The 24,844-nt window shown below is 44.9% G+C and overlaps 2 protein-coding genes across 6 annotated transcripts in view; one reads left to right on the top strand and one right to left on the bottom strand.

Annotated features, from left to right (window-relative positions):
* PAPLN (papilin, proteoglycan like sulfated glycoprotein) overlaps window positions 1-6,936 on the top strand; it is a 33,744-nt gene extending 26,808 nt beyond the window's left edge. Inside the window, exons 24-27 of the mRNA XM_024737866.1 lie at window positions 684-811; window positions 918-1,026; window positions 3,349-3,515; window positions 5,861-6,936. Coding sequence (XP_024593634.1) covers window positions 684-811; window positions 918-1,026; window positions 3,349-3,515; window positions 5,861-6,003 — 547 coding nt within the window. The 3' untranslated portion in view covers window positions 6,004-6,936. The remainder of the gene's footprint in view (window positions 1-683; window positions 812-917; window positions 1,027-3,348; window positions 3,516-5,860) is intronic.
* Window positions 6,937-8,296: 1,360 nt separating this feature from the next.
* The window catches only part of NUMB (NUMB endocytic adaptor protein), a 177,670-nt gene continuing 161,122 nt past the window's right edge, over window positions 8,297-24,844 (bottom strand). For 3 of the 5 annotated variants that reach the window (XM_024737744.1, XM_024737746.1, XM_024737745.1), the window contains 7 exons: window positions 23,801-23,875; window positions 21,696-21,836; window positions 18,091-18,295; window positions 16,053-16,346; window positions 13,949-14,098; window positions 11,576-11,722; window positions 8,297-10,421 (listed from right to left, as the gene is read on the bottom strand). In XM_024737744.1, the coding sequence (XP_024593512.1) occupies window positions 9,706-10,421; window positions 11,576-11,722; window positions 13,949-14,098; window positions 16,053-16,346; window positions 18,091-18,295; window positions 21,696-21,836; window positions 23,801-23,875 (1,728 nt within the window). In that variant the 3' untranslated portion in view covers window positions 8,297-9,705. The remainder of the gene's footprint in view (window positions 10,422-11,575; window positions 11,723-13,948; window positions 14,099-16,052; window positions 16,347-18,090; window positions 18,296-21,695; window positions 21,837-23,800; window positions 23,876-24,844) is intronic. The other 2 variants (XM_024737747.1, XM_024737748.1) reach the window with 2 other exon arrangements.

The raw sequence follows: 24,844 nt of genomic DNA, 5'->3' as shown, positions 1-24,844 counted from the left end.
CTCCTTTCCCCTCCCTCCTGGCCGGCCTCCAGCCGCACCCCCACTGGGGGAGGGAGCTGCAGGTGCCCCCTGGTCCTGAGCAGGACCCCAGGGCCCCTTGAGGGTTGGAGCTGTGGCGTCGGGCTCCTCGGGCAGACTGCATTTGGGTCTCTGGGCCTTTCTGGACTGTGGTTAGCGGACAGAAGTAAGGGCCTGCTAACAGAGGTGACAGCTGAGCGAGGAAACAGAGGCGGACACACTTCTGGCTGTAGTCCCAAGGGCTCACGTTTATTGGGCCCGTTCGGAGGTGAGGCTTTTCTCCTCCGTATGACCTGCAGAGGAGACCAAATAGGTGGGTGCTATTTTATCCCCATTTGACATGCACAAGCTGAACACCACACAGCTCCTAAGTGGTAGAACCAGAACTGAGCCTAGTAAACAAGTGTAGCAAAAACTAGAAACCCAAACCAGAATTATTTTGTATCAGAAAACTTGACTTGTTTATTCAGGCTCTAAAGTCAGGCATCTTTAAGGAGAGTGCCAGCAGCTGGAGGGCCTGAGGGCCAGAGGCCTACTGGCCCTTGGTCAGATCCCAGTGACAGCAGGTGCTGCTCAGCCTCTCACCAGGGGAGGGAAGATCCTGCCCCTCCTGCCCCCTGCCGGGCACCTTGGGGTGGGGACACCTGATTGTGCTTGGCCCCCAGACACCAGCTGCAGTCTGACGGCTCCCTGGTCATCAGCCGCGTGGCTGTGGAAGATGGAGGCTTCTATACCTGTGTTGCAGTCAACGGGCAGGATCGAGACCAGCGCTGGGTCCACCTCAGAGTTCTGGGTAAGGCGGCAGTCCCGGGCGGGAGGGTGAGTGTGGCCGGTGGCCTCTGAGGTCAGGTGGGCCAGGATGGGCGTGGTGGCTGACAGTGCCCCCTCCTTGGGCCCAGGGGAGCTGACAATCACAGGGCTGCCCTCTACGGTGATGGTGCCAGAAGGTGACACGGCCAGGCTGCTGTGTGTGGTGGCGGGCGAAAGCGTGAACATCAGATGGTCCAGGTAAGGCTCTGCTCCAGGCAGGCCTGGCCCTCGGGCTGTCGTACCTGAGGTGGTACAGCCCAGAGGGGGTGCACCTTCCTGCGGGATGCTGCGGTCACCACCGCCCCCTCCCCTTATTCTTCCACTCCCGCCTCCCGGCCTGGTGTCAGGGAAGGGGCCACAGCGCCCTCATACCGACACCCGGAAGCCCCCTGGGACTGCTCTTTTCTGTTGGTCGGGCTACCCCGGGTTTCTCAACCTCGGCACTATTGAGATTTTGGGCTGACACGTTCGTCTGTTGGGGTACACTGGAGGACGTCTAGCAGCGTCCAGGCCATCTACCTGCCAGATGCCAGTGGCACTCCCTCCCAAGTCATGGCAATAAAAAGTCTCCAGATGTTGCCAAATGTCTTCTGGGTGACAGAATCTCCACTGGCATTGAGAAACCCTGGGCTGCACACAGCTTTGAGGACTTCAGTGGTCTTTTACCCCAAATCTGTTGGTCTTTTATTCATTCAGCGGTTTTTTTGCCCACTTCCTCCTTGCAGTATGTCAGCACTAGGCTAGGCTCTGGGGATCCTGGGGTAATCTGAGCCCCCCAAAAACTCCCAGGCAGGAGATGGCCCAGTGTCCCCCAGGCTCCAGAGGTTTGCCCTAAGTGCGTGTGTGCACAGTGGGGTGAGGCTGTCTCCTCTCTGGGAGAATGGATGAAGGGAAGGATGTTCTTGGTCAAGCCTCAAGGGTGAGTATTGCAGCGATGCTGCCAGGATGGGAATGGGCCTGCACACTGGCAAGAACGGTGAGGGGCACGGAGGTCGGCTGCCTCTCTGTGGCCTTGATGCCAGGGAAGGTGGTGGGAGCCTCTGCAGGCTTCTCAGCTGGTGCCCTCAGCCGGCCCTGCCCTGATCAGCTGTGGCTGTGATTATCCTATCAGGCCTGGATCTTCCCAGCAGCAAACATGCTCAGGACACCCCTCTTCAAAACAAACAAACATAAACACACCCTCCTCTGACCCAGTGTTTCCCTGCAGTGGGGTCCTATATCGCGTCCCCTTCATGCACGGCTGTTCACATTATCTTGGTCTGCTCACCTCCCTGCTGGCAGCTCAGCCCTTGGCCCGGGGCCTCTCCTCCACCCCCGCACCCCCATGCCAGGGACACTGCCCTGACCGAGGTCACCAGTACCTCCCTGTTCCTCAGTCCTTGAACAGACTCAGTCTCACATGACCTGCAGTCTCCTTCCTGCTTCTCCGGCTTCAGCTTCTGTTTTCCAGGCCCGCTCATCACATCCCTCTCTCTGAGAGGCTGGTGTACCTTGAGGTCTGTCCTTGGTCCTCGGTCCTCGGCTTTTCTCTAACTTCACCTTGGGTAGCCCTGTAAACATGAAGTTTCCAGGACCATCAGTGCTGAGACACTACCTGGGTCCAGACCTCAAACCTGATGGCTCCTGGTGTCTCAGAGCACCCGAAATGCGAAATAGGGGAAAATAACCTCACCGTTCACTCCTCATCCTGCCCTGGATCTCCCCACGGTGGAGGGGCACCACCACTGCCTAGTAACCAAGCTAGGAACCTGTTACCCTTGATCTCTTCTTCTCCCCCACCTCCCACCTCTGACCCTCACCCAGGTCCCTTTGCTTTACTGTCTCGTCAACCTGTGTGCACACCTGCGGCAGCCACTCACCTGGCCTCTGCCCTCGGGCTTGTCCCTGCCCCACACTGCGGTTGGTGATCCTTTTTCCAAGCACACGTGGCGTTGTCAGTCCTGCTCAGCTCACACCCCTCGCTTACCCCCAGGATCCGGTCCGGACTCCTGACCGGAGCCGTGCGCACTTCCTCCCACGCCCACTCTCCTCACTGCGGCCATGGCCTTCCTTCAAACCCCTGAGTCCCCGTGTCCTCCTGTCAGCCAGCCGCTCCTCCTCACCCTCAGGTCAGGCCTCAGCCAGCTGTCCTCCTTAGGGAAGGCTCCCCTACCACCTGCACCCCACCCCACCTCGCTGGAGGCAGGATGCTCGTGTCCTTCATCCCGCTGCTTAGAGGACCTCTGTGGACGAAGAGGGAGAGAGAGACTCCTGTGGGGATAAGGGGCAGATCTGCAGTCACTTAGATCAGCTGGTGTGAGCCCACCTCACTTCCGAGGTATTTTGCTTCGGCGTTGCTGGTCTATCATCTTGGTACCAGACCCATCCCTTCCTTAAGGTGAGGGGCCGCAAAGAGGGAGTCGTCGGCTCTGGAGTGGCCTTGGATCACCACCTCCCCCTGGCCCCGGGAGGGCTGGCACAACTTCCCAGGGCCTGAAAATGAGGGCCTGGACAGCTCTCCCAGCGTCCTCTCCCCCCTAGGAATGGGCTGCCGGTGCGGGCCGATGGCCATCGTGTCCACCAGTCCCCGGATGGCACACTGCTGATCCACAACCTGCAGGCCAGGGACGAGGGCTCCTACACATGCAGTGCCTACCGTGGAAGCCAGGCGGTCAGCCGCAGCACCGAGGTGAAGGTGGTCCCGCCGGGTAAGGAAGGCCTACCCCAGGCATCTGCTTGTCCTTGAGAGCTGGCTGCCTGCTGCAGAATGCGGAGGGGGCAGGCTCTGCAGTCCAGGGGACTCAACTCCAAATCCCGCCTCACCTTGCCAGTTCCTGGTAGTGTGACTTGGAGCAGGCCAGTTATCATGGGGCTTGAAACAGCCTGGGAGAGAACTGCCAGGGCCTTTCCGTGCTGGTCAGCCTGGATGGTCAGGCCTGGCTACCTCCTGTCTGTGGGGCTGAGGCTGGAATTGGCCAGGCTAAAGGTTGAAGTCTGGTAGAGATGTTGCTTAGTGAGTGGGACTGACAGTGGGCTTCCAGTCTGAGCTCCTTCAGACAGCGACTGGGACGCACACGTCCCAGGGCCCAGCGCAGTGCTCGGCGTCACCAGGTGCTCAGAGACTCAGTGATGGAGTATGTGCCTTCGTGAAGGTGTTGCCTTGGCCAAAGCACTGTCCAGTAGGGGCCACTTTTCACCTCTGTCCTGCCCAGCAAATAGATCCTTGTCTGTGTATTTACCAAACTTACGAGACTTGAGACAGGGCCAGAAGGCAGATTTATGAGAGAAGGAGAGCTGTTAGGAGGATCCAGATGGGCATGTTTGTGATTAGCTATAGACATGTCTACCTGGGAAGCTAAATTGTAATCAGAAATTTGGTTGATGCTGAAGTTTGGTGGGGCTCCTGATGTGGTGTGACGTGACTGCCTTCCTGGATAGGACACTATGGCCTCAGTCCAGCTGCCTTTCTCCCGCCCCGTTAGATGAGCGTTGCTAATCTGGGGGGACCTTTCTTGATGAGAAGCTATCTCCCTCCCTCCTTTAACAGTGTTCGTTCCATCGATTAGGCTGTATGTTATCTGCTGTCACCCATGTAAGTTTTTTGTAGCATTTCACTGCTTGAGGCTGTCTCACTGTGCCCTATTCGTGGTTTGGTGGCATGTTGGAACTGCAGTGTTCGAATCAGGGTGGGGGGCCTTGAGCTAGTCACACTCTGGTGTAAGGGACATACTTCTACTGTGAAGACCTCTCAAGCTTTTTGCCTAAAAGTTTAGGGTGAGAAACAGAAAATATTGTAGGGTTAAAACATAGCGGGGGGCGGTCACTCACACTTCTCTAAGTGAGTGGGAATGCTATGGGGCAAAACAGTTACATGCGCACATTCTAGCCATGGTTACTATGTGCCCCAGGTGCTATTATTGTCTCCACTTCAGATAAAACTGAGACACAGAGAGCTTAAGTAATATTAATTTGCCCAGGAGACCACCGGCTAGAAGTGGCAGAGCCATGATGGTGCCCAGGCAACCAGCGTGCTTCACCAGCAAGCCCAGTATCTCCTTACCTCTGGCCGTGATGGGTCCAAGGGCTGCAATGGCTGAGATAAAGTTGATACCAAAGTTATGATTTTTAAGAATAGGCATAGATGGCTTGCTCTTTATGTAAACGTAAGTAGTTCGTACTCTTGTATTATCGGTATTACTTTATGCAGCCGTCCACTTGTTAGGTATGGTCTTTCAGTTGTATTTTAGGAGGGAGCAGGGGAGAGGGCATGGAGTAGGCCATCCCCAGCCCCGTGAGGTGACTTCAGGGAGGTGTTGCTCAGGCCTAAGCCAAGCTGAGTCATAAGAGCCCCTTCCAGAAAGAAAAGGCCACTTCAGTGCTAAGATGAAGCAGGAGGATGAAACTCTCACAGGGATTTATAAGCTACTGAAGCTTCCAGTAAATTCAGAGGGGGAGGCAACCAGCGCTTTGTGCTCGATGTAGTATCAGTGCCACAGTTCACAGCCTGTCCTCCTGTCACCTTGCCTAATACTCTTTGCTGTCTCCGGGGGAAGTGGAAAAATTGGAAAGATGGGGAACTAAGTGACTAAGCTGGGGCTATTGAAGGCACAAAACTTTTAAGGTAGGAGGAAACCAGTAGTGAAAGAGAACACAGCCTTTGCCGACTCAATTGTGCTTAGGGCTGACCCTGCTCTCTCTCCTGCCCCATCCACAGGCTGCAACAGTGTCGTCCAGCTCTTCGGGTCCCAATGGTCAGGGCAGGGGGTTAACTTCCAGACATGTTTAATCGTCCAGGCAGTCAATATTTGGGAGTCTGTGATGGGCTGTGCACTGGGCGGAAGCTGCAAAAGAATGGGAGGACAACTGCATGCTGAAGTGAGGCCAGTGACAATGGAAACTGAGAGCCCTCCCAGAGCTGTACATACAGGTGTCACAAGGTTACAGAGTGACAGCACTTTCCTTTCAGGGAAATGAAATGAAATGAAATGGTAGGGGAGAGTTCTCAGCCTACACAGAGCTTTCTTACCACCCTCTCTCCCCCGCTGTCTTGCAGCACTGGCCACCGTGCCGAGGGACCCTGGCAGGGAGTGCATCGACCAGCCGGAGCTGGCCAACTGTGATTTGATCCTGCAGGCCCGGCTCTGCAGCAATGAGTACTACTCCAGCTTCTGCTGTGCCAGCTGTTCCCGGGTCTAGCCTCCTGCTCAGCCCATCTGGCAGCAAGGATACAACTCACAGGGCAGGGAGAAGGGAAGACAGGCTCTCGGTCTCCCCTGTCTGGCTGGCAAAGGGAGTTCTCCTCCGGGGACACTGGCCTCTTCAAAGCTGCTCCAGCAGCTGAGCGCCAGTGGCAGCCTCCCTCTGTAGTCCCAGCAGTGTTTGCTTCTCTGACGTACCACAAGCGCCTGCTGAGTTGTCAAGAAGAAGCATCTATTTGGATAAGGACATCCTTCGCTTTACAACTTCCCTCTAAAATTTGTTACACAGGATCAGTTCACTGTGTTTTAAAGAAAGCCACCAGGGTTCTCACTTCATTTAAAGCTGTGTGGGGAGGTGTGTAATGATCTCAAAGTTAATACCTATCTTCTACGGGCACGCTAACTCCTGTTGTGTCAGGGAAGCATAGTTTGATAGAACTAGGTCTCATCTGGGGTCCAAACAGCGGTTCATTGCTCTAGCCTCTCTCGCCCTTCTAGGTAGTAGAGCAACCAGCTTCAAATCCCATCTGTGCATATGGCCATTAACAGCATGATGTTTGTGAAAACTGTCGACGAAGTGGAATGTAAATGAAAGGCTCAGTATAGGGATTTGGGATGAAAGAGCAGCCACTGCATCATTATCTGAGTATGAAAGAACTAGAAAAGCTCCTTCCTTTCATCAAGAGGCTGGAGCCTTCCTCCCGAGGTGGACATGCAAAGCCAAGCCGTGAGGATCATCTCACACCTGCAGGGAGCAGGTGGGCCTGTTCGGTGCAGTGACCAACAAGGAGCCTCTCCTCCTCAAGCCAGTATGTCTGATGCAAAATACTTGCTGCCAGATAAAAAGCAGACTGTTGGGCTTCCCTGGCGGAGCAGTGGTTAAGGATCCGCCTGCCAATGCAGGGGACGTGGGTCTGAGCCCTGGTCCAGGAAGATCCCACATGCTGCAGAGCAACTAAGCCCGCGAGCCACAACTACTGAAGCCCGTGTGCCTAGAGCCCGTGCTCCACGACAAGAGAAGCCACCACAATGAGAAGCCCGCGCACCGCAACAAGGAGTAGCCCCCGCTTGCTGCAACTACAGAAAGCCTGTGTTGCAGCAACAAAGATCCGACTCAGCCAAAAATAAATAAGTAAATAAAACAAAAACACTATTATAAAAAACAGCACCAGCAGGATTGGGGGGGGACCAATGGAGTGGAGGGCGATGCAATACAGGGAACTGGTTTCAGAAATGGTTTGAGTTGGAAGAGGTCATTCTTCCTCTCTTGGAGCCTCTTAATTCCTTGCTGCTAAATCAAGAGGCCTGGTTTCACTGAGTTTCCGAGTTTCTTTCCACTTTAACCTTCTACACATCCTCCAGAGGACTGGCTGGGCCTAGTAACAGAGGTTATTCTGGGGCACAAGAAAGACAGGCATTACAGGGAAAGGTGACTTTTTTATTACCAGCACACTGGCTGGAAAAGACAAACAGCTGCATCATGGGTGAGTGACACCTCTTCTTGGTCTACCTCTCATTCAACAAAAGAAATGTGGTGGCACAGGTCTTTTTTTCTTTTCATTTTAAAAAAAATATTGAGGTGCATCCCTTTCCCTAATCATGGCTGGTTTTGCTGTAGAAACTGGAAAATAAGGGCTACCTTCTTGGACTCCCCCGTTCTTTAGTTAAACTAGTATTTGGCAAATTTGTGACACACTTCAGAAGGTAAGTTTGAGGTAGGTTAGTTCTTGGAACTAGTCACAGAGTAGTGGGGTAAGGTTAGAGGTGAGAGTAAAACTCAATCTAGACCGGTGGTTCTCAACCTTCTTCCATACTGGGAACTTTTAAAAAAACTGAACCTGGGGTTCTGCTCTCCAGAGATTTTGATTTAATTGGTCTGGAGTATGGGCCAGGCATGAGGATTTTAAAGTCTCCCAGATGATTCTAATACGCATTCAAAGTTGGAAATCACTGCTCAGCCCGACTTCTCAGAATGTGAGTCTCGTTAAAACGCAGATTCCGATTACTAGGTCTGGGGCCGGCTGAGGTTCTGCAGCTCTAACCAGCTGCCAGGTTGAAGTCTGCACTTTGAGCAAGAAGAATCTGACATCAGAGATGTGCTTAGGAACAACTGAAGCCTAAAGTGTGGATACAAATATGAATTTTAAGAATATACTAGTCCCAGTGAAAGATTTTCTAGCCATCAACCTAGAAATCTGTGGCGGCAGTAGAATGGAGAGAGGACAAGACCAAAAAGAACCAAAACTCACTTGCTAATAAAGGGGAAAGAATAGCCCTTCATGGCCAAAAGCTTCTACCACGAACATTTATTTCTGTTAAAGCAGATTATAAATTTTCATCAGTACAAATATATATAACTTACATTTGATTGTAAGGCCGACGTTCAAAAGTAAAAATGAGATGGGATCTCACGTTGTTACCAGAGGTCAAGTGGCTGCAACTGGCAAATGGGATGTTCTGCTCACTGGGAGGGAGAGGGATGGACACACACACCCCCACATGCACACGCAGTGCTAATAAAACTAGAACCTCCATCCCCACAAAACTCGTGGGAACAAAACTTAAAGGACAAAGCAAAACCCACCAAGACCTACATGACAAACCAACACAGTAACCTGTGTTCCTGTCTATGGATATGATTATGTCATTGTCACCTTAGTGTTAAAGGATTAACATAAGGAAACTGCAGCAATATATAGAAGAAAATACATATTCTCTATTTAGATTGATTCCATTAAAATAATGACATTAGAATTTCTTTATAGGTTTAAAACCAGGACAATACTGCTCACTCTTTATTTAAAACTACAACCTAGTTGACTATATTGGTCATAAGCATGATTGTTGTTGCAATGTGCTACTTACAGTAAATGATACCAAGTAAGCTAGGGATCCCGTCTGCAACTTCCAACCCTTCCTCTTTTTACTTCAATAGGCATAATGATAAATCAATCTTATGTACAATTTCTTACAGCTAACCCTTTACCTTTGGCAAGATTACTTACAACTCATACAACTTTAATAGTGAGAACTATTTAAAATATTCTAAATGCATAAAAATAAAGATTTTGGCTTTTTGATATATATTTATAGTATTTATTCTTACTCAAAATGGAAGCTCAACTTTACCCCTAAAATATAGCTCTGCTGGGCGGCTCCTGATGTGCCCTCCTGGGAATTCTGGCAGCACGGCCTGCCTCTTGTCCCCAGCCCAAGCACAGGCCACCCTGTTTTTGATCTTTAAGACAGGCCAGTACTGAGAGAGGAGGCAGGTGAATGGCCTGAAAAACAAAGGGAGATCGTTTTGTTTCCCAACGGCCTGAAAAACAAAGGGAGATCGTTTTGCTTCCCGTTGTGTTTTCTATTCCAGTAAATGTGCTTTGAATACAGGTTCCTGTTCAGATACTTCTGCCTCTCTGTTGCCAGAGATTTGTGAGGGGCTGAGGGAGGAAGAGGGGGGCAGAGGGTAACATTTCCTTAAATTCTTTAGTCTAACTGCAAGACAGCTCTTCTCTAGGAATGGTTTTCTCCACTTTTTTCAATCACCCCTTCAGCACTCTATGCCTGGACATGCTCCTGGGGACCTTTGGGATTAGTGAAAAGCGTACTGGTTGGGAACACAAAGTCCCCTCTGCTCCTTTGACCTCCACCCTCCGCCCTTGCCTAAGTACAGACAAAATACGTAAACCATAAGGACTGCTTAAAGTTCAATTTCAAAAGTCTTCTGTAAGTCACTGGAGAAAGGGTTGGTGGGGGAGGGGTTAGTACGCTGCTTGGACTTGCTTTCTAATGCGGCCCACTGGGCTTCGAAAGGATCCACTGGGCAGGTGCCTGCAGGAACCTCTGTGTGCTTGTCTCCTGAGGCCAACCTGCCATCGTCTACACCATTGAAAGCTGCAGAACCGTTGAGGTGCTGAGCAGGAGGCTTAAAGAAGGGACTGGCAGTAGCACTGCTTGTCTCATACTGAGGGAATGTCTGCTGCTTGACCAGGTTGGGAGACTGATGGGGTTGGGCAGCCTGAGGGTGGCCTGCAGTGCCAAACACGTTGGCAACCATCTGGGAGGGAGTGATGCCCACCACAGGCACATTAGGGGCTGGATAGGTCATCCCGTTAGCCACAGGATAGGACTGGGCAGGGACAAAGGCTGGCTGCAGGGGTGGGACCACACCCACTGGCACAGGCTGAGAGGTGAGGAATGCATTTCCTTGGAAAGGTGGTGCTGGCTGGGAGATGGCACTGGGTGGAGGAGGTTGGAGAACTGGCTGCAGAGGGGCAGCTGAGGCCTGGGGCTGCTGAGCCCGGACGCACTTGGACACCTCTTCCAACCAGCGGTCAGCCTCAGAGGGAGTGCGTCTGTGACCAGCCTGGAAGAGACCTGGAGAGACAGCACCAGAAGATTGACCCCACTCGGTCCCTGGAACCAACAAGAGGAAGAGAGGAGAGAATCAGAATTATTAGGGGCTTCTTTCTTCACTGGATAATCTTGGCTATTTGAATGAGCCTAACGTAGAACAAGCCCCCCAGTGGGATATTCTGTGGTTTTGGTAGGTGGGAGGAAAGTCTCTATTACCAGGTTTTGTGGTAGGACAGGGAGAACCCATGAGACCATGTGGCTACCTCAGCCACACTGAGGAGCTGCTACATATGGCTCAACTGCATCGAACCAAGGCTGCTGGCTGGCATCAGAACCCATCCCCACTGTTGCTGTGGCCTGCACATACTCTAAAGGGCCTGAGGTAATTTACCTTCTGCTCTAGCAGAATGAAAAGAAAATAACCAGCGACTTGGTGCCGTACTTTGTGGCCCCTTCCTAGCTTCCAGACATATGTTGTCTTCCTGGTGAACTGCCTTTAATGTTATTAAATTTTTTTTAAATGTTCATTACAGAAAAACTAGAAAGTATAGAAAAGCAAATATAAGGTGCTTTTTGCAGCCTTTTTTGTAGGCCTGCCATTGTAAGAGGCAGAGTCGTCTCTTCCTACAGGCATGGCCAAGGATCTGCATCCAGGGATAGGCTCTCTGGAGGTGGGGCCCAGGAATCTGGACATTATGGAGCTCTATGGGTGGTTCTATAGTCCTAAGAGCTATCAACCTAACCTCTTTAGTTCCTCTCTGAAGGAACCATCCTTTCTTTCCTTCTTTTTTTAACTGGAGTACTGTTGCTTTACAGTGCTGTGTCATTTTCTGCTGTACAGCAAAGTGAATCAGCCATACGTATACATGTATCCCCTCTTTTTTGGATTTCCTTCCCATTTAGGTCACCACAGAGCACTGAGTAGAGCTCCCTGTGCTATATGGTAGGTTCTCATTAGTTACCGACTTTATACATAGTAGTAAATATGTGTCAATCCCTATCTCCCCATTCATCCCCTTGCCCCCTTGGTATCCATATGTTTGTTCTCTATGTCTGTGACACCATCCTTTCTTAGTAGTAGTTTATCTCCAAGAGGGATCATACTTTTCCTAAAAGGACTCCTCCCTGGTTCCCACTCAGCTAAATGGCTGATTTTTGAACAAGGGTCACTTATCTGATCCCAGAATCCTCACCATCATCTGTGGTCACCTTACCCGAATGTGTGGCTGCAATTCCCTTGTTAGCAGCATCAGGGGCATAGGCCCAAGGGTTGGTTTCACGCACAGGCATTGCTACGGGTGCTAGAGCAGTATGGGCTGGCTTAGCAGCAAGCACATGGAAGGCTGAGTCAGTGCCATTAGCTACAATGGGAGCAGACAACACCAATGTAGTTAAATTCATGCAAGGTGTACAGGTGGCCCCTTGGAGCTGGGTCAGTCAGGCCAATGTGCAATACTGGTGGAACAGATAAAACAGAAAAGTTGGTGTTGGGATAACCATGCCATTTGCAATGGATACACAAACCTTTTGGCAAAGAGGGAATTAGAGGATGTAATTAAAATGGGTGTACTGATAAAGTTGTATGACTCTTTTCGGAAAATATGTGTATGGAGAGAGAGGAAATGAAGACTAGAAAAACAATTTCAAATTAAGTTGAACAGAGCTGCTTTGTATTACAAGCAGGAAAAAGTCTATTCTAAGATACAGCTTAGCCTTCGGCATAATGATATAAAGTATTTTCTTCTCCTACCACTATTCCAAAAGATCAAATTATGCCAACCATAACAACAATGGTTAAATACAGTAAGTCCTTATCATGTGCTAGGCGCTAAGCTAATGGTACTTTAGTGTGCATTACCTCAATTCTCTCAAAACCTCCATATCACAGATGAGAAAAAGCAAACTTGGTATTTCATATGCTTAATAATTTTTAAATGTGCTACAGAATTAATTTCATCTTTTTTAAAGGTTTTTTTCCCCTCAGTAATGTTTGTAATATCTCAAGGCACCTACTGTTCTTTCCTGTCTCCCTTTATTAAAATCTCCTAACCCGTGCTCCTTTACTCCAGACATCTACTCCATCACTTTCTATTCCTTAGCCTAGCTCTCTATATTTCATATGGAACAGACAAGTAGGCACCTTCTCCTGCCCTACACCAATCAGTCCCTCTTTAAGACTCAGCAACTATGCTTATGGCATTGGTATGATTTACCCAGGGCTTGCCTAAAAGACTAGCTTATCCACACACTGAGATTCCCTTAAAGGCAGGGAAAGGACTATATTCTATTCAGTTTTGTATACCCACTGCCCTGTAAATAGGCATAGAGTAAGTAGAATGTAACAGGAAGTATATTCAGAAAGACCTGGGTTTAAATCCTGGCTGTGTGATTTGGGCAATTTACTTAACCTCTGTGAGCCTCATTTTCCTTATCTGTGATGCCTACCTCAAAGGGTTGTTGTGAGGATTAAATGAGATGAAAAAATGTATGTCCTTACCATGATGTATGTGGTAGACACTGTGCTAAGTGCCCAATAAATTGTGCCTATTATTATTGGTAGTATAAATATTTGTTAGATGAAATGAAAAGCCACTTGGTGCATATGACTATTAAGGGTTTTTTTTTTAAAGAGACTCCCTCCTAGAGGAAAAGCATGTTGTAGCTTTTCAATAAGAGCAGGCAAAAAACGTCTCCACAGAAAAACTTTTTCTGAGCTCTCTCCCAAAAGAAATGAAGAAAGATCAATTACAGGAGCTCAAATTCTAAAAGTCTGTAATTTAAGTTATATAGACTCTTTGCTGACCTTTGAGTCAAAACCAACTATTAATTCAGTATCTCTGAAAACAACAACTTTTACTAATTCTTCAATGCCACAAAGGCTAATTTTAGGATACTTGTTATGGAAAATGAAATGAACTGAAGTACCTTTTTCTTTATGGGCCTCTTGTGACAGGGTAGAGACTAGATGGGTCCAGTCTTGGCACCACTGATAATTTGGGCCAGATTGTTCTTTGTTGTGAGGGTGGCTATTCAGTGTGGCAGTAAACAACACTGAAGGATGTTTACTGCCATCCCTGGCCTCTACCAGGATGTCAACAGTAAGCACCTGCTACCATATTGTGAAACCCAAAAACTGTCTCCAGATAATGGATACCGAATTTTCCCTGAGGGGTCAAAATCACCCCAGGTTGAGAACCACTGTGCTAAAGAAAGCACAAGGCTAGAACCAACTCTGATGACTGCTGTTTCTGGAGAAATGGCTGGATACTCTGACTCTTAACAGTTAAGTAGCAAATAAAGCAGTGGGTTGGGACTACAGATGCTCCTGATAGAATGGGATGAAAGACAGGTAGGTACGTGCAAAATGACAAATGCAGACATCTCAGGAAACAGGAAGGGGAACAAAGCACAAAGACACTGTCAAATAGGGAAATTTAACGATTCCGAGATAATATCAAACAGGGAAATTAGTGGGTATGACCAGGTCTTGGGAAGCTCAGAATGCCAACTTACAGTTAGTGAGCAGTGTCTTATATAAAAGAACTAGTTTCAAAGAGAACAGGTGAGCAGGCTAAATGGGCACCAACCTTGAAAGGCAGGAGACTGTGGTGCCACCACTGTCACTGGTTTGGTCATTGGGGCGGATGAAAAGGGATCCTCGGAGGGTGTGCTGAAGGCATTGGTGATCTGTGAGCACAGGGAGCTGATACTCTCCGCTTCCCCTTCTACCTCTGGCACTGCAAGACAAACAGAAGATGGCTCCAGACAGAAAAATGGAATGATCCTGAAACAGAACAGTATCACACAAGGTGGCATTTTACACTGAACCTTTTATTTGTGGAAGGAAAAGACTCAACTGTCAGGGGGGGATATAAAAGCGGCTTCAAAAAATTTCCTGACCACTATTCACTGGCTTTTCACATGAGAAGGTATAAAATGATAACAATTCCTGTACTAGGGTCTATCTTCCTCCCTTGCAAATCCCCAGATTTCCTTATTTCCTCTCCTGTGTGACACTGTTGAGAACTTGCTGTTCTCTTTTTGTGCCAAGATGTCCAGTCAGTAAGATCAACCTGTTTGTCTTCCGACCAGGTCCCAAGGCTGTGGTCTGAGTTAAGTTCTGCAACCCTCCAGTGACTCTTGTCAAAAAATGGGTTAAAGTCAGGCGCACCAGTGGGTGCTCAGTCCTTTTCTCTGTAATAAACTACGACAATGTGATCACTCTCATTCTTCTCCAAAGTACCAAGTACATGAGCTGTGATAACATGAAAAAGTGAACTGAGGTCCAGGACTCCAGAGGCTTTGTTCTTAATATTGACTCTAGGGGGCTTCCCTGGTGGCACAGTGGTTAAGAATCCGCCTGCCAACGCAGGGGACACGGATTCGAGCCCTGGTCTGGGAAGATCCCACATGCCATGGAGCAACTAAGCCCGTGCACCACAACTACTGAACCTGCGCTCTAGAGCCCCTGGGCCACATCTACTGAACCCGTGTACCACAACTACTGAAGCCCATGCACCTAGAGCCCATGCTCTGCCACAAGAGAAGCCACCACAATGACAGGCCTGCGCACTTCAACAAAGAGTAGCCCCTGCTTGCCGCAACTAGAGAAAGCCCGCATGCAGCAATGAAGACCCAACACAGCCAAAAATAAACAAACAAAACAGAACAAAACAAAAAAATTGACACTGGGATACTTCTGTGTCACAGAGGAAGCTAATTGTATGTGCTGAACCTCTGTTTGCTCAACTGTGGAAAGAGAATAATCGGTTTTTTTCCCCATCTGCTCCAGAGGGAGACTGAAAATGAGGTACCTGAAGCATCTGGAGTTTCAGTTTCTACAGGAGTTGAGAGGTGAAAAGACCCTCAGTAACCATCTAGTTTAACTGTTCTTTAGGCTGAGTTTTATCCATCAAAGAACTTAACTCTCTGTACTTTTGTACCACCAGCAGTGGGAGTGCCCTATTGAGACAGAGCTTCCTCAGATTCTGTTATAGCACCAGCTCAACATGTCTCAGAGTGAAGTAAAATAGGGCCCAATAAAAGCACTGACCAGATCTGACACTTTAGCTCCGGATCTTATGATGAGGATAGAGCTACCAGGGCTGGCTCAGCTGTACACAGGCCACACAAAGGCCTGTGTGGCAGTTCTGAAAGGTAATGAATATGTGTGAGCAATCCCACTGTCTCTGATGAACAACAGATCTTAGATTTATACAGGAGACCCGTTTAGAGTTTCCTCCCTATGGAGCCAACCAGCCACAAGGACATTGAGAACTTATCCATTTCTTCTGGTACATCTGACAGTAATGCTATTTAACTGGATGTGTTTCCAAAGCCTTTTAAATTAATTCCCTGCTGGGTCCCAAATGGCAGAATAAGAATGGAAACTTGAGACCCTTGATGTTTGGAAGCAGGTACACTTTCATCAGGACAAATCACAAACCTTGTAGCTCAGGCTGGGAATTCCCATCATGGCTCTGTTACCTATTTGTTGAAGAGAAATGAATGACTCACATCCCTCTCCATGAATCTCCATTTTCTTCCAATGGGAAATGATACAAGATATGTAACCACCAACCAGCCTCAGAAAGAGGGGTGGCTAGTTTGATGGGATCAGTGACTCCACGGGAAGTGATGGTAACGCTTCAGTGCCAGAGCACCCAGTAAGTTAGGTGGATGCTGCATTACCTGCATTTTTTATGGGGAAATCAGTCTTCCTCTGCATAGTGGAAGGCAACTCGTTGATGCGCAGGGATAGCTGGCGTTTAAAGGGTGACATCTTCTGGCTAAGAGCAGGAAATCCTCGGAAAGAGCCTTGGCGAGCAAGTTGTTCAATTGGTGCGTGCCGGCGTGGGATGGCGTGAGGATTGTTCATCTCCAGAGAGGCAGTAGCATCCGAAGTGGGAGAGGTGGGAGAGGATGGGGATGGGGCAGTGTTGCCAGGGGCCACTGATGAACCAACAACTGTCTTATCTGTTTCAGCTCAAGAAAGTCAAGAGAAAGAGGACCTTAGCAATGTCTTCAAATAATTTGAGCTTATATTGCTGAGGAACTCAAAAACTCTTCTAGGTCTTTTTACCCATCTCCTTCACCACGTCTCTTAAAGGACAGGTTAGAAGTGGGGCTCAGATCTCCTATTTTTCAGACAAATAAAACGTTTAGTAATCTACTACATGTCACATGGTATATCTACTAAGACAAAAATATTAGATCTTTTATTCCCATGCAGTGATTAAGACTCTGAACAAGATTAAACAAAACAAAACAAAACTACCTATGAACTCCTAGCAAAAGGTCCTTTAAAGAATGATGGTTCACAGTGTTCAATATTTGTTTGCTTTTTTGTTTGGGGGAGAGGATTTAGGAGTGGCAGAGTCAGAAAGGTCTAAATAAGCGTAAGTTTGATTAGATGTTAAAGAATGTCATAAAGCAGACATGGACATTAGGCATTTGTGGCTCATTTGAATAAAAGCATACAGAAGTAAAATTTTAAATTGGAGTAAACATAAATACAAGACTGTTTCCATGTGAGTATCCACTGTGTCCCATTCTGACTATGGTAAGTCTCTACTCCCCTCCCCTCACAATCCTCTGTAGATGCTAGGACTCAACCATTTTGGCAGTTGCTGTGTGTATCAAAAAGTATTCTTCGGTGGTGTTAAAGAACATGCATCCAGTCTGAAAATCACTGAAGCATACTAAATAACAGGTATACATACTACATTTTCTAATTAAAATGGCATGGTGTTTCTTTATTCTTTGGTATCCTGGCACAAATGTTTATAAGAAATGAAAAAAAAAATCACAATCAATAATTTAATTTCAAATAAAAATATGTATCCTTTTTTTGGCTTAAAAATTAGAGCTGTTTGGGTCAGTATTAATGAAGTTACCTAAAATGGCTGGTTTAGAATTGAAAGAATATAGTTAAAAAATTAGCAAAATTATATTTATATTTAAACCGAACTGTTTAATTCCAAAATATTCCTTGTTGGTTTCAGCCCTAGTTATACACAAGAATGCAAAGCATTCTCCCTAAGCCCTCTCACTCAGTTCTAAAACACACTTGACTCAACAGCCTCCTGAGTGACTTGAACGCTTGTACAGGCATTTCTGCTGTGCTGCTATGGGCACCTGAAAAAAAAAACACATTCTGCAAAACCACACACTAAAATTAATGGGGCTATGGAAGAAAGATGGGCCAGCATCTCAAAATCTGTGGACTTTTTTCACAAAAGCACTAAAACAACAGTAATAATCTAATAAGAAGAGTATCACCGAGAAATTTCTGCCTGCATTTATACCCAGCATCACCATCAGTGGGTCCTCTGCAGCCTAAACCTGGGACTTGTACTTCTTCCTTTAAAATGTAGGTCCTTGATAGCATTTGCTTCTCACAGACATCAGATGCATCAGAATTTAAAAATCTGTTCGAGGATGCAGGTTTTCCCAATTTTGTTTTTGAATGTCTTTGCGGCTTCTTCAACTGCACTCTCAGCTTCCCCGGTAGTTTAACATAATGGGAAGAGTAAACACTCTGAAGCCACTAAACAAGCCACTCTAAAGGAAAGGACTCTGTTTAGATTTTTAGCTTTGTTCTTAAGGTCTTCATATATTGCTAAGAGTTCTCCTTGACTGAAAAAGCTTGCCCCTGATAGCTTCCAAATATTAACCTGTTGGGAAAAACTGTTTAAATAAACACACATTGTAGTAGAACAGATTGTACCTTTCTTAGCATCTTGGATTTGTTTCATAATCTCCTCTCTTTCTGCTTGCTCAGTGGCTGTCGTGACACGGAATGATCCTTCTCTTGTGAAAGTGGTCCGACTGGCATCAAAAGTAGCAGTCACTCCACATTCCTTCTCCCGCTTCTGCTTACGTTCTAAACAGGCTGCAAAAGCACAGCCCACTGCGTGGCTCAGCCTTTCACCCTGTATGTAACAGAAGGTTTAAAAAACTTTTTTAGAGTTATGGTGTCAAAAATTACAAATTAGCTTGGACCACAAAATAAGTCTGTTTCCACACAGGCAAAATGTTAGGAACTCCAGCTTAAAATCAGATTTTAGTATATTAATACGCCAAATTAATCTAAATGAATTATTACCTTAGGTAATGCTTACGATCCTTTACTGTAGTAGGCATTGGGTAAAGCGACCATCGGTAAGCGGTGTTTTCTGAGCAGCCACCAATACTTCCTTATTAGTCAGGTCCCTCTGTCACTCACATTAACTGTGGTCACCAGCTTAGAAGACACTGCTCAAGGTTCCAAGCCCTAAGTCTTGACACACAAACCTCTATTTGCCGTTTAGGGGAATAGTAGGAATATTTACCAAGCATTTCTAAGAAACCACTGGAAAGGCAGGGCAAATTTCAGAGCTTAAATATACTATCAACATGTCTAGGAACAAAAGGCGCAAACTTAAAACTTCAGATAAATAAATACAACTGCAGCGATGAGAAGCAATCAGGCAAAGGAAAGCTTAGCTTTCTCAGTCTTTCTGAATGCTCCTCCCCTGCCCCATCTGGGCCCTCAGTGCTTGTAGGCTCTCTCCCATAACTTCCCTATCTTCTTCTAGCTCTCTCAAACCCCAACTCTACCTCCCAACCACACACAGGCAAAAGTAAAAGCATGTTTTCACCCACACTTTCTACTTATAAAGGAATTAAACAGATAAACCTGAATTTTTTGTGTGTGGGAGGGGAGGAAGGCTTATGTAAACTAAATATTGTTTTAAAGATACACTGGATTACCTAGAGTAAATTTAATAGATTTGGTGGGTTACTTTTTACCAGGGTTATCTGTATTTTAAACTATATCCCTAATTGTGGAATGAAAAAGTTAGGGATGATATAATAACTGTTGGCGTCTTTAAACAGCGAGAAGAAAATCTGAGAACAGGGAAACCTTTGTGGAGTTTCCAAAATCATACCATGTAAGCGGCTGCTCCTACATATCGCTCTGAGTAAGTAATTTCACTGCATTTTATATGCCAGTATCAGATATCATAAGGGGAGGTAAATGTCTGAAATGCTTTTGTCCCTAAGATTTCACATGACTGTAAACTGTAAGATCTCACGTGACTGCTTATTTAAAGACTGACAGACTCACCCTTTATGAATCTGCGTGAGCTTCTATCTAACTTCCTAGTAGGATGATACAAGGGTAGGCATTGAAGGGTGAAATAGGAGAGAGGACCGAAAGAATTTTAGAACCGTGTGCGTTTGAACACAGCTCTATTACAAGGACAGAACTATAGGCCAAGGAAACTTATTATTTCTGCGAGGCCTTATGGCAGAAGTTCTTGAAGTGGAGCAGTTACCATGGGCCAGACCCTATGCTATAAGTGTTTATACTTGTTACCAAATTTAGTCCCCACAACTGTAATCTCCATCTTATAGAAGTGGATACTAAGACTTAGAAAATGTTAAATAACCTGCCCCAAATCCCACAGCTAGTAAGAACCAGAAAGAGGAACTGAACCCGTATCTGATTCAGAGCTTGAGCTCCTAATATTTGTTTATACAACTGCTTTTTAAAAAGTTTTTGGTCAATATTAGAATATGGCCACCACTTCCCTTCCAGGTTAAACCTTAGCAAGAGTTCATCGAGTTGTAGTCATGAATGGCTACAACTGCCTTATTCTGTCTGGATGTTTAAAAACTCAAATATTACACACTCAACGCTATATTATAATGAAGATCATCATCATCTAAGAGACTTGTCTTTCATATCAGAATTTTCGGTAATTTAGATGAAGAATGATAGATTCAATTATTCCCTACTTTTTAAAATTAATTAATTTAATTTTATTTATTTTTGGCTGCATTGTGTCTTTGTTGCTGCACACGGGCTTTTTCTAGTTGTGGCAAGCAGGGGCCACTCTTCATGGAGGTGCACAGGCTTCTCATTGTGGCGGCTTCTCTTGTTGCAGAGCACGGGCTCTAGGCGCGTGGGCTCAGTAGTTGTGGCTCGCAGGCTCTATAGCGCAGGCTCAGTAGTTGTGGCACATGGGCTTAGCTGTTCCGTGGCATGTGGGACCTTCCTGGACCAGGGCTTGAATCCGTGTCCCCTGCATTGGCAGGCAGATTCTTAACCACTGCGCCACCAGGGAAGTCCCTATTCTCTACTTTTAAACAAAACCAAAATTTCTACTATGTAGCAATTTCTAGCATAGTTCACTGTACCATAATTTAGTATTTCTATTTTTTAATTGAAAATATACTCCCACTCAGTTCTTGTGGTAGAGTCACTTTGTAAATGAATTTATAAGCGCCTTTCAAATGCCAATATCTTCTACCCAGATGAATCAGCAAACAAATGCATGTAAGGATCTTGAAAACAGTTCTAATAATGAAAAGTTTCAAATAAAGTTTAGCAGCCACCATCACCAGAGAACTTTTACTTTCCTTTAATGACCTTGGATCTCAGCCAATCATCTTGCTCTGTAAGTGGTAGGGTTATACCAAGAGTGTGAATTACTTGAATAAAAGGAGTGAAAGCAGGCTAGTTTAGGCACTTCCAAGTGCTGTAACAGCACGTACTTGATAAAAATGTAGTGGATACGGTATTTGTTTTTCTCTTTCTGACTTACTTCACTCTGTATCACAGACTCTAGGTCCATCTATCTCACTACAAATAACTCAATTTCGTTTCTTTTTATGGCTGAGTAATACTCCATTGTATATATGTGGCACATCTTCTTTATCCATTCATCTGTTGATGGACACTTAGATTGCTTCCATGTCCTGGCTATTGTAAATAGAGCTGCAATGAACATTTTGGTACATGACTCTTTTTGAATTATGGTTTTCTCAGGGTATATGCCCATACCATATGCTAACACATATATATGGAATCTAAGGAGAAAAAAAAACCCAAAAAAGGTCATGAAGAACCTAGGGGCAAGATGGGAATAAAGACACAGACCTACTAGAGAATGGACTTGAGGATATGGGGAGGGGGAAGGGTAAGCTGTGACAAACTGAGAGAGTGGCATGGACATATATACCCTAACAAATGTTAAATAGATAGCTAGTGGGAAGCAGCCGCATAGCACAGGGAGATCAGCTTGGTGCTTTGTGACCACCTAGGGGGTGGGATAGGGAGGGTGGGAGGGAGGGAGATGCAAGAGGGAAGAGAGATGGGAACATATGTATAACTGATTCACTTTGCTATAAAGCAGAAACTAACACACCATTGTAAAGCAATTATACTCCAATAAAGATGTTAAAAAAAAAAAAAAATGTAGTGGAAACTGTTTGGCTGAGCCAACCCAGAAGGAGCTTGGTGACTGAGGCTAGTCATGATGAAATCCATGCTATTGGACTTACCGTGTCCTTGACAGCCATGAAGCAGTGACAGATCCAGCGCCGAGTTGTGCCATCACGACATATGTAAGAGAAGGCCCTATCAAAGTTCCTATCTGGGGCACAGAAAGAAACTTTTTCTATTGTCTGGTCAACTATGAGGTCCTGGAAAAAAGGAAAACACAAAGGAATAGAGGACTTATGAGGTTAATCAAGTTTCTCAGAAGAAACACAGGATGTTCATTTCACAACACAGAATCTCTACATCTAATGCATCAAGGCTATAGAATAGCTGGATCTGAGCCAGAAGTCTGAATACTAAGAATTTGACCTAGGAGAAATCCCAAGAGGCACTTTCCCCAGATGCCTCCCTCACTTCATCTTCATATATATAATATATGCCTGCTGATTCTAGTTTTATGATGGTAAATTCCATGTTCAATTTTACAATATATGTAATCAATTTAATCCAATTTCCATATAACTTACATTCAAATAACATCATTTCCAGAACAGCTCTATGTATTTATTAACTTACTGATTATTTCATTTTGAGTATGACTCTCTATGTTTATATACTTGCTGAATGACATCATATACACATAGTATAAACATTGCACAAAATGTTTTTTAAAATCTTGACACTCTTTGGCTCTTCTGTGTGATATTCCAGTCACCTAAAATCCCTAGATGCTGAGATGGGGGATGTAAGTGCTAAAACATGCAAACAAAATGGCTTTTATACAGCATAACTATGAGAATTCCTATTGCTCCACAAACTTGCCAGTCAATTCTTTAAAGTTCTGCAATACTGGTGGCTCATTATAATTTTATTTTGCATAACCCTGATGACTATGAATTTCCTCTTCAGCAAAGTAATTCAAGTCTTTTGGATTATCTGTCATTTTTCTTTTGATATGTAGGAGTTATTTATATATTCTAAATATAAGCCCTTCATTTGTTATACATATTGCAAAATTTCTTTTCTGCTCATAATGGGTCCCAGGATGACAAGTCATCATTACTATTATCACTCAACGTGGGAAGAAGTAAATTAATTAATTCCAGTGTTATAAGTAACCAATAGGGGGCAACATCACTTTCTAACTATCGTGTAAAGCAACTAAAAATATAGCCTCCACATACAACAAATTTCACCCAAAGCACTAATGAAAACTACACAAAATAAGCTAATTAAAATGATAGTTATTTCCAATTGTAATGTACACTTGAGACTACCACTTCTCTTGAACTTTAAAAAAAAGAAAAGCCTTAGTGAAAAGAACTAAAATGTAGCTAAATTAAATCACTTACAATATACCAGGCAAGCTACCCATGAAAACTGTTCTTTACCTGCCAGACTTTCTCCTCCTTCCAGTGACACCTGAGGGTTTTTTTTCTTTTTTGTTTTTTTTTGAAAATTGCCTTCTTGTTAAAATTTCTCCAGATTTAGGTCTCTTAAAAAGTTCGAATTAATGATTAAATGTACTTATATAAATAACACCTTATGCTAAGGGCAGAGTCTATGTCTATTCTTATTTAGGCATGTAGGATCACTTTCTTTCAAATGCAAAGTGCTACATATTATTTGAGATACTGTGTGTATTCTAAATAAATGTTAACCAAATGAGCAATTTACTAGTCCTTAAGATTTCATTTAAATTGAGTCTTCAGTTAAATAGTAGGTTAATCAGTTCAAATATCACTTTCTAAAAATAGTGTTTTATTAAGGAACAAGAAGAAATTTTAGATATGGTCTATCAACTTTTTTTTTTAACTGTGATATCAATAAAAGGTCCATCATTTTTCACATCGTATTTGTGGGGGTAAACTTTTTTAACGTGTCAGAACAAAAACAGAACTCAGATCTTAACATTAAATGCTAATACACCGTAGGCTAAACATGCTGTGTCATGTAGACCAAAATGTTGAGAGAATTCTCTTCTGTTTTTCGTAAGGTAAATGAGTAACTAAATTGGTTTTTCTGAACATTAACTAGTCTCTCCAAAGATCGTTCTTTGGACAAAGTGGAAGGATACAGAGTGACTACAACAGCTTAATGGCATTATATTTGATCATAGGGATAAAAAACATATGAGCAGTAACATTTAAGCTTATGAAAGTTTTACCTTAGTTTTTTCATCCACAACTCTGAGTCCATCTGCCGATACCCACAGGACTGCCTTAACTGCTTTCTTTCCAGTCTTTTAAGAGAAACCAAAAAGGAAGGGGGTGGGGGAGACACACACATATATAATATTAAAAAATAGTCATCTCCCTAGAAAACACTGACTTCTGCCTTCCAAAAGTCACAAGTACAGATGGAGTCAAGTTCAGGAGGGGTGCCAAAGCTAGATACTCAAACCAAACTGCAGAAACATTCAAGAAAAAATAAGCCAAAGCCATTATTTTAGAAACACAATGCAAAATAATAAGATAAAATTAAGTAAAGGGTAAGGGGGACAAATGGAATAAAAACCAAGATATCACATTCTGTAAAGGGCAAAGAATAAGTAGATTCTTCACTCATTTCAAAACTCAACCACGAAAACCAAGAGTTAGATAAATATTAAATACATAAGGAGTTACACCACAAGTAGCTTCTACAAATGCATTTAGAGTAGAAAGTAATACGTAAGTCTAAAATGAGATGCTGGCCATTCTACTATCCTTTGGCCCCAATGTGTATAGCGGGACCCTTGGTCACCTGAAACTTTCATATTAAAAACCCAAGAAGTCTTCATTATTCCTTTAACAATCTTTAAAAACCATTATTTCTTCTCTCAGGATTAACACAGAACTGGTTTAGTTTGTAATTTGACATTAAATGCATGGAGACATTTTGGGGACATAGGAGAATTAAAAAACTGTTGGAAAAATATTGTCATTATAACATGAATTCTTTTTACTGGCTGAGAAAAGACTTTTGGCACACCAAGAATCACATGAGAACAAGCTGATGTATGATTTCTCCTGTGATGGAATGAAAATGGGACAGTGGGAATTTGTAATAGTAATTTAAATAGCTTCCTTTCTTTTTAACTGCTCCAAAGATACAAGCAAAATAAAACAAAAGCAAAGTGAAGGCTGAGAATAGGTATCAGAACATCATAAAAAGTATAGATCAAAAGGAATCTGGTACTAAAGGTTGGAACAGCAGCCTCTAGAAGGAA

Source organism: Neophocaena asiaeorientalis, unplaced genomic scaffold (genome assembly GCF_003031525.2).
Source record: "Neophocaena asiaeorientalis asiaeorientalis breed wild unplaced genomic scaffold, Neophocaena_asiaeorientalis_V1.1 scaffold49, whole genome shotgun sequence".
In the NCBI taxonomy this organism is placed as follows: domain Eukaryota; kingdom Metazoa; phylum Chordata; class Mammalia; order Artiodactyla; family Phocoenidae; genus Neophocaena; species Neophocaena asiaeorientalis.
Note: the sequence above shows the minus strand (reverse complement) of the source record. Positions and strands in the feature narration are given on the sequence as shown.